The sequence below is a fragment of the Esox lucius genome, chromosome 17 (assembly GCF_011004845.1).
Source record: "Esox lucius isolate fEsoLuc1 chromosome 17, fEsoLuc1.pri, whole genome shotgun sequence".
NCBI lineage: Eukaryota > Metazoa > Chordata > Actinopteri > Esociformes > Esocidae > Esox > Esox lucius.
Window position 1 is genome coordinate 2,641,270 of NC_047585.1, and position 18,241 is coordinate 2,659,510.

At 41.6% G+C, this 18,241-nt stretch overlaps 1 protein-coding gene across 1 annotated transcript in view; it reads left to right on the plus strand.

Moving 5' to 3' along the window:
• The first annotated feature begins 1,189 nt into the window (after positions 1-1,189).
• rbl1 (retinoblastoma-like 1 (p107)) overlaps positions 1,190-18,241 on the plus strand; it is a 37,537-nt gene continuing 20,485 nt past the window's right edge. The window contains exons 1-8 of the mRNA XM_010865003.4: positions 1,190-1,479; positions 1,990-2,123; positions 12,547-12,747; positions 12,834-12,898; positions 13,376-13,504; positions 14,077-14,234; positions 15,035-15,099; positions 15,361-15,547. Coding sequence (XP_010863305.1) covers positions 1,321-1,479; positions 1,990-2,123; positions 12,547-12,747; positions 12,834-12,898; positions 13,376-13,504; positions 14,077-14,234; positions 15,035-15,099; positions 15,361-15,547 — 1,098 coding nt within the window. The 5' untranslated portion in view covers positions 1,190-1,320. The remainder of the gene's footprint in view (positions 1,480-1,989; positions 2,124-12,546; positions 12,748-12,833; positions 12,899-13,375; positions 13,505-14,076; positions 14,235-15,034; positions 15,100-15,360; positions 15,548-18,241) is intronic.

Sequence of the window (18,241 nt, forward strand, 5' to 3'; positions counted from 1 at the left end):
GTGCATTGGCTAGCCTGCTCTTTCTACACTGCCTGCAGAAAAGGCTCAACACCTACTGTTGGTAAGGAAATTATTATATAATTTTTGGGAATCATGGATGCCGCATGCTCCAGACTGAAAAGGAGAGGGACCATTTGTCTTTTTTATCAGCATGCAGTTCAAAACCCAGCATCCGTGATGCTATGGGGTGCATCAGTGCACATGGTTTAAGATTGACTTAAAACCCAGCACATGTTGGTGTGGAGGGGATTTACGCAGTCGATAAGTTTGTCAAACAGGCCCTTGGTAATGAGGAGGTGGATATTGCAGTCTCCTTAAGAAGACCTGAGGCTAAATGTGTACTATGGACTGAAGTGATGAGGAGATGGCTGAAGTAGTGTCATAGATATGTGAAAAGGAGGCATCGGTTCAGAGTACAGGGTATTCTTGGGGATAGGGAGGAGGGCAACTAAAAGCAGAATGGCAGTATCTGTATATACTAGCTCTCAGACTTAACAAGTGCCCATTTTGCCCATCGGTGCCCACATTCTACCAGCGTGATACACGTAATTCCCCCAGATGGGCATGCATTGTCTGACTGTGCGACATGCGTCACTCGAACAGAAGATCATGCGTTGTCTGTCTTTGGGATGCGCTTTGTGGAAGCTGAAAGTCATGAAGAAGCCAAAGGGCGCATTGTGCCCAACATCCGTTACGCATCCTGCATATCCAAGAAACCCTTTTTTTGTAATTTTTGTCTATTTCCCTTGAAAGGTCTGTGCACAGCCCTGAACAACACCTTACATGTGATAAGGAAGTATGTGACAGGAAGGTGTGACTAATGCCAGGAAATTGAAACAGTGGATCACGCGTTGATGCAGCGAGTGTGCTATGAGAGGGAGAGAGAGATTAAGAATTGGTTTGAGAGCAGAAGGGATACAGGATTAGTATTTGATAAGTATTTTTAGTGGGGGGTGTTCAGGTATAAAGTCAAAACACAGGTATTCCTTGGGGAGGCAGTGTTGGCAGAGAGGATTATCTCCTTCCTCAATCTGGTCCACACTCCAACACAATAGGTGGCGATAATGCACCAGTCTTGTTGAATGCTAACCGCAGTAAAACCTCACTGAAGAAGAAATAGAACACACTGACGCATTTCTTTGTTTATTCTTTCGTCACCAGTCGTAAATCGGCCGCTTTCGCGCCAAATTGTATCATAAAGCATTGTGGGAATTGTATGGCCCGAAGTGTGGAAGTGATGTCCTGCTTGCTGTTTTGTTGACATAGCTAGCTTTGACTAAATAGCTTTCATTTATCTGGCCCTCAAATTTGGATTCACAAATGCGCGGAGACGACTCAGATTCTGACTCCGGGCGGACTAACGAAAGTTCCATTCAAATAAGCATGGACATGCTTTGTCAGGAACTGAACATGGACGAGCAGACGGCATCGGAAGCCATGCAAAACTTCAAGTCGATCTGGAATACATACACATTGGAGGTAATTAGCCAGCTAACGTCAGCATATCTATGTTATTAATTGCTAATAATGGCTAGTTAAAGTTCGTTTGAAGTGCACCGTTAACTTTAGATTTAAAGTTGCCCTAGCCTTACGAACAGAAGGTAGCTAGGTTGAGGTCAGATGTAATCGACAATAAGAGACACGGACGTGTTTCATACTGCTACAGCTTCCTAATGTATAGCCATCTTTTAAGCAGCATCTAATTAAACACATGTAGTGCTTGGTTTTGAGTGTTTAAATGTTCTTGTTTTGGGCGTCTTACAGTAATATATTGTTATTTAGCCTTTTCCCCTCTTCATTATTGGTAACGTTAGATTGGTCAATTAAGCTAACTGTGGTAGCCTTGTACAGTAGTTAACAACTCTTTGATTTCAGTGATGTACTGCCAGCTTAATATCCAACTTAGTTGTTTAAAAAGCGTCATTAAGTACGGTGCCACGCTCATCTCTTCCCCCGGCAACTTTGTCTATTCATGATATTTTCTTTCAGGGTGACGTAGTGCATTGGCTAGCCTGCTCTCTCTACGCCGCCTGCAGAAAAGGCTCAACACCTACTGTTGGTAAGGGAATTATGGAAGGGAATTGTGTGTCTTTAACCCGAATACTCCGGACTTCCAAACTAAGGTCAGTGAATGAGACTTGATCCCCAAATCTAATACAGTGTGTGCACTGCCTTTGTGTGTGTATAAATGTTTATTTATATGACTTCTCAATACAAAGTTAATGTTTTAAGACATGTATGGTTCTGACTGTCGCTGACTAAGATGATGGTAGGCAGTAGTAGTGGAGAGGGTGTCTGTGCCAGTCAGATAAACAGACCTCTAGATAGTCGTTTGGTACATGCAGTGGGAAGAACAAGTATTTGATACACTGCCGATTTTGCAGGTTTTCCCACTTACAAAGCATGTAGAAGTCTGTAATTTTTATCATAGGTACTCTTCAACTGTGATTGATGGAATCTAAAACAAAAATCCAGAAAATCACATTGTATGATTTTTTTATTTGCATTTTATTGCATAACATAAGTATTTGATGCATCAGAAAAGCAGAACTTAATATTTGGTACAGGTTTGCACACACTGCAGCAGGGATTTTGGCCCACTCCTCCATACAGACCTTCTTCAGATCCTTCAGGTTTCGGGAATGTCTATGGGCAATACGGACTTTCTGCTCCCTCCAAAGATTTTCTATTGGGTTCAGGTCTGGAGACTGGCTAGGCCACTCCAGGACCTTGAGATGCTTCTTACGGAGCCACTCCTTAGTTGCCCTGGCTGTGTGTTTCGGGTCATTGTCATGCTGGAAGACCCAGCCATGACCCATCTTCAATGCTCTTACTGAGGGAAGGAGGTTGTTGGCCAAGATCTCGCGATACATGGCCCCATCCAGTCGTCCTGTCCCCTTTTCAGAAAAGCATCCCCAAAGAATGATGTTTCCACCTCCATGCTTCACTGTTGGGATGGTGTTCTTGGGGTTGTACTCATCCTTCTTCCTCCAAACACGGTGAGGAGTTTAGACCAAGAAGCTCTATTTTTGTCTCATCGGACCACATGACCTTTTCCCATTCCTCCTCTGGATCATCCAGAAGGTCATTGGCAAACTTGAGACGGGCCTGGACATGCGCTGGCTTGAGCAGGGGGACCTTGCGTGTGCTGCAGGATTTTAATCCATGACAGTGTACTGTGTTACTAATGGTTTTCTTTGAGACTGTGGTCCCAGCTCTCTTCAGATCGTTCACCAGGTCCTGCCATGTAGTTCTGGGCTGATCCCTCACCTTCCTCATGATCATTGATGCCCCACATGGTGCGATCTTGCATGAAGCCCTAGACCGAGAGAGATTGAACGTCATCTTGAACTTCTTCCATTTTCTAATAATTGCGCCAACAGTTGTTGCCTTCTCACCAAGCTGCTTGCCTATTGTCCTGTAGCCCATCCCGCCTTGTGTAGGTCTACAATTTTTTCCCCTGATATCCTTACACAGCTCTCTGGTCTTGGTCTTTTGTGGAGAGGTTGGAATCTGAGTAATTGTGTGGACAGGTATCTTTTATAAAGGTAACGAGTTCAAACGGGTGCAGTTAATACAGGTAATGAGCGGAGAACAGGAGTGCTTCTTAAAGGAAAAACGTACAGGTCTGTGAGAGCCGGAATTCTTACTGGTTGGTAGGTGACCAAATACTTATGTCATGCAATAAAATGCAAATTAATTATTTAAAAATCATACAATTTTTCGGATTTTTGTTTTTGTTTTAGATTCCGTCTCTAAGTGTACCTATGATAAAACTACAGACCTCTACATGCTTTGTAAGTAGGAAAATCGGCTGTGTATCAAATACTTGTTCTCCCCGCTGTACATTCAATCTGCCTCCTGTAAGTGGCAAGATCTTCAGCCCCTAGAATTGTAACTCCCACCTGTAATTGTTTCATGAATCAAGGAATAATGTGGAATAAAATGCTAATATAGAAGCCTGATGTGGTGGTGTGTATATACTACTGCTGCAGCATTCATATTATTGCAAATCAGCCAGCTAGACAGTAGTTTACCATTAATCCAGCACTACTAAATATTTTAGCTCAGTAACCTGCAGCATAGCACCCTGCAGCCCTCTGTTGGATTGCCTGTGAGGCTTAGCAGAATCTGTCTGATTTGGTCTCTGGATGGTGGACAAGATGCTGCTGAAAGGGGTTTTGGGATAACAGCACCCTTCCCTCACGTCTGCATACATAATCCTAATGCCCCCGGGCAGTTTTAGGAACATTGGTTCTGTAGGTGGGGTGCAGACTTTTGAATGGGATATAAAACCGGTGTACTTTTGTCTTTGATGTCTCCAAAGATCCCTTGGCACTTGTTATACTGAAGGTACTAAAATGTGTATATAATCACTTAAGTAAAGCTGCCGCTCATCTAATTCCAGCGCCAAGGGGGAAGTCCGCGGGGCATTCCTTGTTATACTGCGGTACAGTGCAGTGCGGCACAGACTAAAATATTGAATAAAAAATTCTGTGAGAGCCTCGACACCTGCCTGAAACAGCTGTTATTGAATTAACATGGCCATAGTAAAATATTCAAATCAGCGGAATTTTGTCTGCTCTAATCCTATTCATGGATTACTATGTTGCTGTGTTTGATTCTATAATCTCCCAACTGTCAAGCAACCCCTGAATTACTGAATCATAGTTTAGATGTTGGATTTTTTATACAGTAGCCTAATACAATGTTTTTACCCACCACATTTCCTTGATAAAGTACAATATGCAACAGTAGACCCATGCTAAAATTCTAGTTAGTGTATAACAGCGTGTTTACATGAAGGACATTTCGGCTGGCAGTAGGTTGCACGTTCAACCCGTCATTGTTTCACAAATATGTTCAGAGGTAAAAAAAAAATGTGTTTCTTTTTTATAGTTTGAACAGAACATGTAGTTTAGTTTATTTACAATGGACTAAACTCTGAGAAGTACTATTATTTACTCCACATTAACAGAAGAGAGCCAAGTGGGACAAAGACTTGTACAAGTCGCATGCCTAATCAGTTATTAACACTAGAACCGCCAGGCTTTTGGATGAGTTGTCTGAAACATGTGATTAAGACAAATCACAGGCTAAAGTATTTTCGTTTGTTTAATAAGGCTCTGAACACCTATAAAACGGATATCCACAATATTTAAATTCTTGATAAATCCATTATGGCGCTTTTCCACTGCCTGGTACCAGCTCAACTCTACTCGCCTCGACTCGCTTTGGGAGCTTTAACACCACATAATACCAGCTTGACTTGGCTCTACATGCCTCACCTTGGTTTGGTTTTCAATGTGGATAGCACCCTGTACACACCCATAGTGACATCACAGGAAAACTGCTGTGACGCCACCTCCAACGTGACACAAATGGGAACAACAATGGAGTATATTGTACGCCTATAATACAGGCGAAAAGTAACTTGTCTTAATACATTAGACTGCAAAAATTGTTAGAACGCTTGGTGGGCTGCTTCTGGTTGGCTTGTCATTACTACTTTGACTGGTGCAATGTAGGCCTATGCCAGGTCCTATGTACTAGCACTGAAATTAACCCATTTCTATAGAAGGACTCCTGGGACAGACCTGCAAAGACGTGCGGATCTCGTCTCATTATAAACCTTTCTGACACTGGACGGCTAACCGCCGAGCAGCTTGTTTTGCTTTGCTGCCCGCTTTGAGTCCCAATTGTCCAATCAGAAGTCATGAGTGTCTTCACGTCACCTTTTGGTATCACCTCAGCTCGTTTGGGACCTCAACTGAGCTATAAAAATAACCCCTGATCTATTCATCTGTAATTCCGATCATTCATTAAAGTGCAACTGTTTTGGGTCCTGTGTGTCATTCAAGCGGCAGATCTACTATTTGGAATTTGTGTGAGCTGGACGAGCGATAGAGGGAGAGCATCAGTTATAGGGATTGTCATTGTTGCCATCTGATTTAGGCCGCTATGGATATAAAATAATTATTCTAAGAGTAACATGAGAAGTTCAGCTGTAGAGTAGGGCTGCACTTGATCAAAATCGCAATTGAAATCGCAATTTGGACATGTGGAATTTCTAAACCGCAGAATGATGCGATTTTGGCTTTTTGCTGGACTGTGTAAGTGGGGCCGGCCTAGAAGAGTGAATGTCTCTGAGTACTTCTTGTTAAATAGCGTTGTGGTTAGTCTCGTGCTCTGGAACAATCAATCACATTGATTAATAAAGCCCCTTTTACAACAGCAGTTGTCACAAAGTGCTTTTACAGAAACACCTGACCTTAAACCCCAAGGAGCAAACAACAGTAGTGTTGTTTGCTCCTCCCGTGACAGTCTAAACACTTTACGCCTGAGGTTCAGGACATAGAAAAACTTTGCTGGCTACATCCCTACATACTACATAATAGGAAGCCTAGAATAAAACAGTTTTGGTGGATATTAGGATTTGTTCAGGATAGACAACATTTTGCTGGCTGCACGATTTTCGTCTTTTCACTTGACAAAAAAAATCTTATCGTTAGTGATGGCCATTTCTAGGCATCATTACCGTTCTTCTAGCTGCATGTTATTATGCTAGCGGTGCTAACTCAGATTTTCTTTTTCAAAATAAAAGCCATCATTTAAACATATGGTAATATAGTTAACAGTCTAGTCTGTACATTTGGTTTAATGTCCGTTCCAATGTTATTCTAGTCTGTTCTTTTTCATTTCAATGATGGCTTTTATTGTGATAAAGAAAATCTGTGTTGCTAGCTCAATATCCTGCTTCTGTAATGACTTTAATGAAGCCTCAAATGGCCATCACTAGTTATCGTCACCTATATTGATAGATACTGTATCTGTCTTTCACGAATGGTTAATAAGCTGTTAAAACGGCCAGTGGCCAAAGAGGATTTATTCAGCATACACAACCTTTCTGGCTACAACCTTGAGTAGCTACATTTTGGGAAGCCGAATATGAAACTGTTTACTGTTATATTACAGCTATTTCTGGTGGTTTTTCAGACGAAAAAGTCACCTATATTGATACAGTAGTTATTGTATCAATGTCATTCACGAATGGCTAATAAGCTGTTAAAGCAGCCAGTGGCAAAAGCCGTACAGTTCATAGATGCTATTTGTGGTGGTGGTATACTTAATAAATGTTACTCAGTTTAACACAATGCATAATGGCGTCTAGCCAAACAGTTGGCAAATGGGCAGCTCTGTGGTACAGTGGTAAATGTCACTGCCTTTCACGTGGCAGACCCCGGGTTTTAATTCGCAACAGGGCATAATTATTTTTACTGGTTTGCTGTATTTTTGTGCAATTTATTAGGAGTTGATTTTAGAATCTGTTAGCCTACTAAAAATTCATTTAGATTATTATAGAGGTTGGAGTCTGGCAAGAGATCGGCATAATCATGTGCAACACGTACAAGCGCTCTTACAACAGTGTCCCCTACCTTTTGCTATTTTTAGACAATCCTTTACAATTAAAAATTCTCCAATCTGAACAGCAAATCCTAACTGGTCAGAAACATCGAAGATGCGGTGTAGAGTGCACTGCCAAAGAATGGTGCGGTGTAGGGACTTTTAGGGAGTGTAAGAAGATTAAGAAAATGACCCCAGAGGACCATAAGATAGAAACTAGAGATGATATGGTGCTGGAAAATAAATCCTCTTCTGTTTGGGAATATTTTGTTTCAGAGATGTTACAATGTGATGTAGGCCTAATATTAAAAACCAGTAAGATGGTGTTTAGCACAATACAAATCCATAAATTATAAGTACCTGTGAATGTTCTGCCCTCCACTATTTGCACTTCTGGTTAGATGCTAACTGCATTTAGTTCTGTATTTTTACTGTTCAATGACAAAGTTGAATCTAATCTAATGAAAACTATGTGGCGAAATAGTCTCTCCTGGGGGTGGGGGTTAGGGGGTTATGGCGGGTGCTAATCCCTGAATGTATTGTGATTCTAGCAACGCCTCTGGTCAGGGATATCGTTTTCATTTTGTTTCACTAATAATGAAATACCGTGATACCTTTGAGTTACATAGGAATCTGGATCATCTTTATGGTTCCGTTAAAGGGAAAAAGACTGGTCACTTATACTACATGATGTCTGGCCAGTCAAAGTTTTAGTTGCAATGCGTGAAATATGTCCATACACAACATAAATCATAAAAAGAATGTTTTAACCTCCATAGATTTCTATAAGAAATGTTGTTGGGCTAGCTGAAAGGTTATATTGATTAGCAAAACGTACCGTTGCTTTCCAGTGCATTTACATTTTGAAATTGAGAGAATTTACTTCTCCGACCACTAGAAACAGCCGATAATGGGGGTGGCCGATAGTTGGGAGACTTCAGCTAGGCTACTATTTACAGAAGTAAATCCAGAACTGGCTCATATGAGCGAGTTCTGTTCAAAGCATCAAGCTCAACCAAACATGCTGCCAAATGAACATGATTCTATGCAAGGAGTTTAAGATGTGATTGAACGGTTGACAAAAAAAAGTCACAGAGAATATGTTGAGTGACATATTGATTTATTTAAGAGGGGCTAATTGATATTAAATTAAATAGGCAATGTCTATACAAATAAACAACTCACAAACTGAAAACCTTTTAGAAACAATTTACCTGATAATTTTTTACACCAAATTCCTACTTAATACCCCAAAATCACACTAGCGGGGCAGGTGTCAATCTGTACTCTGCGCTGATCACCCTTCACTGAATGATATCCAATGGATGCATGGACGATACTCCTGTGAGGTCTGTGCCCAGTTCACGTCCCTGTGCATGCCACCTGTCATCCAGATCCGACTCAGTCCCTGAAACCCAAAAATCCACTCCTCCTGAACCCTGCACTCCCGCCTCACAATCACTTGAATACAAAGGACCAGTTGTCACTTGCCTGTTCTTTTGTTTGTCACAGTATTTAGTTCAGTCTCACTCCCCTGTCTGTGAGGTATTGTTTTGTACACTACTAAGCCATTCTTAGACTTTGTTCTTTTCGTGTATGACCTATCCGCCTGACTCTGCTATACCCTTTGTCTACTCCTCTGTACCTTTGCTTGTGTTTTGGGTCTCTGGTATTTTTTTCCCTTACCTGTCCAACGGCCATGATTTCTTGCCTGGTCCTTCAGCTGTTTAAATAAATAATTATACACTGCTCACTACGCAGTTGGAACCATCAACACCCGCATCTGTCCTGTATTCTTACAACTCCCAGATAAAAGATCCGAACCTAAGGTGTATTGGAGTTAATGTTAAAAATGAGGTTGAAGAGGTGTAATTATGAAAAATATGGCAGGAGCATATTGTACATTTTAATACAAAAACATATTGCATTATTTTTTTGTGGAAGATGTAGGTTTGTTATTTTAAATGGTTGCGCCCACCTACGCACAGTCGCTATATTATCTCGGGTCGACCCGTGTTGGGTTTCACATTATGCTGAATCAAAGCCGTTGGAACTGCTTTATTGCATCAAGCACTTGAAAACTTTCCTAAGGGACAGTATGGGAGATGTGTGAAACCACAACTTCCTTGCTGGCCATCAACTCCAAAAGAACAAAAGTCTTGGATACACAGAAAATAATAAATGTAGTGAACCACAAAAACAGGCTCCTTGTCTTTCTATGGATAAAACTTGGAAGGAACTTACTATAGGAGTGTGGTTCCAGAGCCCAAGCCATGCATAGAGGTGATCCCGACTACCTCTAGTCGGAACCTCTCAACCTCACGCACGATCTCAGGCTCCTTCCCCGCCAGCGAGGTGACGTTCCACGTCCCTAGAGCTAGTTTCAGTGTCCGGGGATCGGGTTGTCCAGGCCCCCGCCTTCGACTGCCGCCCGATCCTCTCCGCACTGGCCCCTTATGGTCCCTCGCTCCTTCGGGCTGAGCCCGGCCGGGCCCCATGGGGAAAGGCCCGGCCACCAGGTGCTCGTGTACGAGCCCCAACCCCGGGCCTGGCTCCTGAAGTCACAGAGGTAGTCAAACTCCTCGGTGGCAAGGCACTGGGGCTGGATGAGATCCGCCCTGAGTACCTCAAGTCTCTGGATGTTGTGGGGCTGTCTTAGTTGACACACCTGTGCAACATCGCGTGGCGGTCTGGGACAGTGCCTCTGGGATGGCAGACCGGGGTGGTGGTCCCTCTTTTTAAGAAGGGGGACCAGAGGGTGTGTTCCAACTATAGGGGGATCACACTTCTCAGCCTCCCCCGGGAAAGTCTATGCCAGGGTACTGGAGAGTAGAATACGGCCGTTAGTAGAACCTCGAATTCAGGAGGAACAGTGTGGTTTTCGTCCAGCCCGTGAAACACTGGACCAGGTCTATACCCTCTACGGGGTGTTGGAGTGTTCATGGGAGTTTGCCCAACCAATCCACATGTGTTTTGTGGATTTGGAGAAGGCATTCGACTGTGTCCCTCGCGGCATCCTGTGGAGAGTGCTTCGGGAATATGGGGTCCTGGGTCCTTTGCTAAGGACTGTCAGGTCCCTGTACGACCGAAGCAGGAGCTTGGTCCGCATAGCCGGCAGTAAGTAAGACTTGTTCCCAGTGCATGTTGGACTCCGGCAGGGCTGCCCTTTGTCGCTGGTTCTGTTCGTAATTTTTATGGACAGAATTTCTAGGCGCAGCCAGGGGCCGGAGGATGTCAGGTTTGGGGACCACACGATTTCGTCTCTGCTCTTTGCGGATGATGTTGTCGTATTGGCCCTTCAAGCCAGGACCTTCAGCATGCACTGGGACGGTTTGCAGCAGAGTGTGAAGCAGTGGGGATGAGAATCAGTACTTCCAAATCCGAGGCCATGGTCCTCAATCGGAAAAGGGTGGCTTGCCCACTTCAGGTTGGTGGAGAGTTCTTGCCTTAAGTGGAGGAGTTTAAGTATCTAGGGTATCTTGTTCACGAGTGAGGGAAGGATGGAACGGGAGGTTGACAGACGGATCTGTGCAGATTCTGCAGTAATGCAGTCGATGTATTGGTCTGTCGTGGTGAAGAAAGAGCTGAGCCGCAAGGCGAAGCTCTCGATTTACCGGTCAATCTACGTTCCTACTCTCACCTATGGTCATGAGCTTTGGGTCATGACCGAAAGGACAAGATCCCGGATACAGGCGGCCGAAATGCGCTTTCTCCGCAGGGTGGCTGGGCGATCCCTTAGAGATAGGGTGAGAAGCTCGGTCACCCGGGAGGAGCTCAGAGTAGAGCCGCTGCTCCTCCACATCGAGAGGGGTCAGCTGAGGTGGCTTGGGCATCTGTTTCGGATGCCTCCGGAACGCCTTCCTGGGAAGGTGTTCCCGTCCCGTCCCACCGGGAGGAGACCCCGGGGAAGACCTAGGACACGCTGGAGGGACTATGTCTCCCGGCTGGCCTGGGAACGCCTCGGTGTCCCCCCGGAAGAGCTGGAGGAAGTGTCTGGGGAGAGGGAAGTCTGGGCATCTCTGCTTAGACTGCTGCCCCCGCGACCCGGCCCCGGATAAGCGGAAGATGACGATGATGAGAACTTACTCTATAATTGCATTATTATTCTTTAGCCATTTAGTTGTTATTACAATGCAAAATATTTTGAAAGCACCTTATTTGCAATGTAGCATGAAACAATCTTTTTTGTTTTTGGCTGCGTGATGGTAGGGCTTTTTTTTTTTGTTTAACTTGCGTCAGCGTTCATTAAAGCCATTTATGTCTGCACCTCCATTCATCAAGGTAGCAGCCCCTTAGCATCATCAAAATACTGTTGAATTTACTCTGAAGAATTTACATGTGCTGTATATTAATTTAAGCCTAACAGAGGAATTTAAATGCTTCAGTGAAGTTTTTTCCGTATTCCTATCATAAGACCTGAAATACAAACATTATTTTAATCCTCATATTCATTTGACATTTAAAACGAACATTCTGGAGTTCATTTTTAAAACTATATTTTTAGACTATTGATTGCTAATGAAGCTAAACCATGTGGATACTGGGGTTCTGAAAGGTTTGGTGGTTCTTTACTATAGTGTAAAAAATTATAGTTTTGGTGTTGAAGCTGAAAATACAGTATCATATTTTTGGTTTTATAATTTGTGCTTTTTATAGTTTGCCCTAGTCAACAGAGAAAAGCCAGTCATAATAGGAATATAATTATTTTGTTTCTTCAACAAGTGAACTGTCATTCTCAAGCTTTATTCAGCATTGTAGAATGAAAAAAATCAGGAAGTGAAAATGAAAGGTAGTCAGACCAATTAGAGTTCAGAAAAATGTTTTGGAAAAATATCATTTTCAGTGTTCTAGCTCCCCCATGCTTTAGAATAGTGCTGCTTGGACTTGGTGTTTGATGCAATCTACCGCATGCCGACGCAATCTACCTGATCTTGCCGCAGTAACAAAACGCTGTAATTGGATGAGCGACATCTTTATGTAAGACGGTTTGTTTAATGGTGTCAGCTAAATGACAAACAAATTATTCATAGTTATATAATAGAGACAAAGTGGGTTAAAATACTATTTAAAAAAAAAAGGTTGGTTGTATTTCTTTTGTCTATTGTCTATAATGTGTGATATATTTTTATATGTTGGTTTCAGTTTGATTCAATTCTTCAACAAGATGAAGAAATGGTCAGACATGTCCAACCTGTCTGAGGATTTTCGGAATCGCATTGGTCGGCTGGAGAGAAACTTTGAGGTGTCAACTGTGATCTTTCGGAAGTTTGAGCCAATATTCATGGACATGTTCCAGGACCCCCAAGGGGAACCCCCAAGACAGCCTAGAAGCAGAAAACACAGGTATATGCTTACACATTCTCTCAAATGTTTGCGCTTTCTCACATCTGATCTATTGATGGCAACATTAACACTTCTCTCTATTATAGGCGACTGCCCTGTCATGTCAGCGATGTCTTCAAATTCTGCTGGACCCTGTTTGTGTACACTAAAGGTAAGCTAGGATATGTAATTTTATTTTCAGCATTTATTCTTTTTTTTTTTATTTAATTTTATTTTTTTTATTATATGGCTTTGCGTTTCCCCCAAGTCTGTCGTATTTGGTTGTATTTACAACCCTGTCTCAACAGCCATTGTAATTTACCTGTGTTCAATTCATTGTTATGGCTTGTCTCATTACACCTCCTGTCACCCTAAGTTTTGGATGTGTTCTCGCATGAACGTCGTGTCAGGCCTTTGTGCTTTTTATCAAAATATTATCGCTTATTATGAAATATGGTGGAAACTGTGGAGGACAGTGCCCCAAGATTGAGCTTGCATGTGCTAGACATGCTACAAGGAGTCACTAGAATGACTTTGCAACTCTCCCAGGCATTGTTTCCTTTACTGTTTATTTAATTGTTTTCTATTTGTTTCATGTAACACACTTCAGTTTTACCTCTTAGTGACATAATATACTTCCTGATTGTAGGTAATTTCCACATGATTGGTGATGACTTGGTTAACTCCTACCACCTCCTGCTCTGCTGCTTGGACTTGGTGTTTGGAAATGCCCTGCTGTGCTCCAACAGGAAAGACCTTGTCAACCCACTTTTCAAAGGTAGCACTTTATAACTCAGTTGTTTACAGTGAACTCTGAACACATCAGATGACACATTTGTTAAATAGCTATACAGTGGGAATGAGAAATTCACAAGCTGTAAGGGTCCCATGTAGTTGACTACATTAAGATTATGGTGTGTGAAAAGCCAATGTTGTGGGTTCGATTCCCACAGGGGGCTGAAAGTGGACGTGGTCACTACAACATGTAGCCCTGGCGTTTTAGCAAAATCGCTTGAGCGTGAAATTTGGGACCTTTGTGAATAACAAGCTAAAATAGAATTACTATCATGCCAGAGTTAGTCATTCAATTCCAAGTTTAAAAGTGAGTGTTTTTAATGACATTGGGAACATATCGCTACATACAACTGTTTGGTAGCCTGTTTTTGTCTTGATGGCTTTTACAACTGGTCAGCAAAAATCCCAGCATGCATATTTTAATGAAAAGGAAAAATGATGTTCAATTGAATCAGCAGCAACATGTCAAAAGCACCGAAATCAAATTACCAGTGAGCTGATGCTCAGGAATTGAAATGCCAACATTTACTTCACCATGGCTTTGTTTGTTGTCAGGTTTGCCGAGCATCTACCGGTCTGAAAACGACACCCCAGATGAGCTGCTGTGCGTCATCAACCGGCTGTGTGAGCTTCATGATGGCCTGGTAGTAGAAGCCAAGGGCATCAAGGAGCACTACTTCAAGCCCTACATTAAAAGGCTCTTTGAGCGGCAGGTAAGCCCTCTGTTAAACCAGGTAAATATCCATCTTCTATCCGCAGTAATAGTGGGAGGATGGTGTTTCACAGTATAACTTTCCTGCCTTTGTTGTGATTGGCTGTGACATTAATTTCTCCCCCCACCTGGGATAAGTGGCAAAATGGAAGCACTGATTGTCTTCAGGCTGATTTAATCATCGTCATTCCTGGTTGCAAAACCTTTTTCACAATGTCACTGAGTTGGCGTTTGTGAGAACATTTGCTGTATATTGCAGGGAATCTAAAACAAATAGTATCTGGATCACATCTTGTTTAAAGTGGCTAAAACTGAAAAAGTCAAACCCAAGTTTCCGTGGACTTGGGAAGTGAATACTTGTTTTAAAATAAGCATTTTGTTGTAATTCACTCATGTTCCACATGGAGGACAAATCCATATGGAGCCTTGGCCCATGTACGCATGTATTGAATAATGAACCAGTATAATAAGTATACTGGCTCAAACTTCTACATTTGTTGTTGCTATGTGTGATGGCAATTTCATCGATCAGAACTTTAAAAGGCGTAAGGACAGAGACAAAATTCTCTTTCACAATTAAGTGTCACACTCAAAGTAAAGATGTATATACCAGGCAATAGAAAGACAGATATTTCTCAAATGTACCTTTATTTATTAATTTAGTCTATCACACAAGAAAATAAAGGATGCTCAATGTTTTCTGAAGTCACTGTTTATCAAAAAAATTACTTAAAGGCGCATCCTGATTACTGTATCTCTATTTCTTTGCTAATATGTTCTTTAATAAAACATTTGTAACAGATACTGAAAGGAAACGAGGAATTACTCACAGAACTCCTGGATACGCAGAACTTCATAGACAACAAGTGAGTGTCATTTTTGGAGGTACATAACATGTTAAGTCCTTATGTTTAGTGGGCAGCTGACGGCAGCTGATTTTGCATGCCTTCGAATCCAGCTAACTGCCTTTTGACATCCCTTTCCCCATCTTTCCAACACTTGTTTTCAGTAAATAAATAAAAATAACAAAACTGCCTAGCAAAAGACCTTTGGGAAAGTTATTTAGAAATCACTTGTTTAACAGCGCTTTCTTAGGGTCTAACTAAGGTTGTTTGTGTGCCACACAGTAAAGCAATAAACCGAGAGTACGAGGAATATGTGTTGACTGTGGGAGACTTTGATGAGAGGGTGTTCCTGGGGGCGGATGCCGACGAAGAGATCGGGACGCCCAGGAAGGCAGCACCAGAGCCACGGGCTGGGCAGCTGTCAGCCCGCATGCAGGTGGAGAGCAACCTGCAGCAGCACTTTGAGAAGGTAGATTGCTAAACCTTTCCAAACTTACTATTATTCACATATGGCTAGACATTAACAGGTGGAACTTATAGACATATCAAAGTAACGTACTTTCTGCAAATAACTCACAATTGTTTCTAAAAATAGGTTGGGATTGACCAAACTCCTTGGTCTACTAATTCTTTAACCTGTTCCGACAAGGGCAAAAATGTCTCATGACCTGAATATAGTAGACACATATTTTTGGTACCATTTGAAACGAGACACTCAGTAGTTCGTAGGAATTATACATTAATTTTCAAGTTCATACATACAACAGTGCATAAGTGATTAATATAAGGGTTACAGGGAAAATTTGCTTCCCTTCATAAAGGTACTAACAGGCGGTGCCACAAGGAGGTGGATCCAATGATCTAACGTGATGTTTGTATCATATGTTAGATCACCACATGATGTTAGACCGTATGTGGTATCTATCTTACACACATAGTAAGCAAACAGTTGACGGGAGTAGAAAGGAAAAGAGTAGAAGGGAATAGGAGAAAGAAGGGGGAGACTTGATGATGGCGTCACAATGGGGGTCAAGAGCCAGAGGGACCTCCTGAATCACTGTTGGTTATTCAGGGAGAAAAATGGGGATGGATAGGCCATAAGAAACAGCCACAAAATGTCATAGCCAAATCACAGACAGTTGGTTACATATAAGGACATTATGAACTGAAATCTACTATAATGATGTGACCCAATTGGCATTTCTTCCAGAAATCTAGTCCAAATTGGTGTCCTATGTTGCTTTTCCATTTAGGAGAAGCCATTTAAACTTTAAATGCTGAGTATAGTTTCATGAGCAGCGACAGCTATGAGTCTTGCGCAATACTCAAGTTTGGTAGAAGATTGGTGGGGGTGGTGGGCACAGTTGGTGTGTCCTGTGTGTGTGTGTGTCTGACCGTGATCATTCAACAATTGCCGTAAAGTGTGGCTCAACCTAGCAATTTTCAAATCCATTAGTTGTCGTTTGAGGAAGATTCATGCTACCAAACCCAAAAGTCTGTGCGTAATCTGTGCCAGACTGCATGTCTTTGTTGATGTCGTGCGAAGCATATAGTTTATCCTTCTAGGTGGCCTCTATCTGGTTAAATGCTAGAGACTCTTTTCAGAAATACCAATTATGTTGTGTTAAAACCTAGTAAGGGTTTTGAATATCATGAATAGTTTTGCGCCGAGTTGATTGAGTTGGATTTTGCTGTGAAGAACATGAGTCGTTGTCAATTTAAAAACTGATTTTATCAAACAAAACAATGCTTGGCTATATCTCTGGGACCATCAAGATAAGAAATCAGAAGAAGGCAGCTTTTTGTAAGTACACAATTTACCATCAGACACCAAACTAGTCACCCTGGTGCTATTTTTGTGGATGTTGACCATACTCAAACACTTGCATAGGAGTTAGTCGCCGTAATAGCTACTTTAAATTGTATTCTGCAGTTAGATTAACGTGATTCTAATCTTTCTGCAGTTATATATAATATGCCTATAACCCAAAAACAAATATACTTCGCACACTTTGTGGCAAAAAGGTTTTGGTGTCCCGGCAGCGGTACTCCCTTTAATATTATAGAATGGTTGGTTTTGATTCAGAACCTAATAGAGCATTTTTAATCCAAAGATATTTCATATAATAGATTTGTTTTAAATAACTGTAATCAAGCGCCTTTTTTATGGCCATGGATTTGCTTGCATGCGTTTGTTCATAAGATTCTATATCCAACATTGATTTGACCCTTCCACATTCTAAGGATAAATATAGAATTGTGCCACAGTGAACATTTTTGGATTGGGATACTAAAATACTATTTTAAAATGTATTAATGCTCTGAAACGATTTTAATAATTAATTGGAATTATCAACGTCTGTAGTTAATCGTGATTAATCACAATTTTAGAATGTGTTCAAATTTGGTCTGATATAAAAACATTCTGTTTTAAAAAGCAGTGCATTATGTTACAAATATTGTTAAACTATCTTTTCTTTTTTTAAGTTGGTCCATTACAACAGGGTAGGTCATGGCTCTTAAATGTCTCCCCTCAAATTATCACAATGACTGGCAGAATCTCTTGCTATTCCATGCAAACGAAATAGAAAGTTGCTTGTCTATGGTCCAATAGTTCTATCATCTTCTACCATTGTGCTTTTGGTCAAGACACCAAGTACTATAACAATGTTAGGATTCTTTTTAAAACACCCATCAGCCACTCTCTCTGGAAAGCTGCAGGCATGTTATCTAACACTAAATCACACCTATGCTTTTTGAGGTGTTGTACTTTGATTATTACGCAAAAACGTGGTTAGTGGTTTTCAGACCAGGGCCTGCTAACAAGTATCTTTTTTGATAGATGTTTGGCCACACCCAAATGTGTCTTTAATTTGGTTACCCTGGCAGAAATTGTGAAATTTGGCATTGCTTTTGAAAATGACTGATTATGCAAAAAAACTCATTTGTACGACTGGTAGCTGAGTTCTACCAAAACATGGAATGTGCTTCCTGCTCAGTAGCCTACCTCACTTCCTGCCGCTGTTAGTTTTACGTAAGCAAAGACATAAAGCTGGCAGCATTATAAAGACATTTTTGTAACTGATTTTTGGATGACTGGTACAATAATGAATATATGTTTATTTTTATTGTGATGATGACCACATTTAATTATACACAAAGC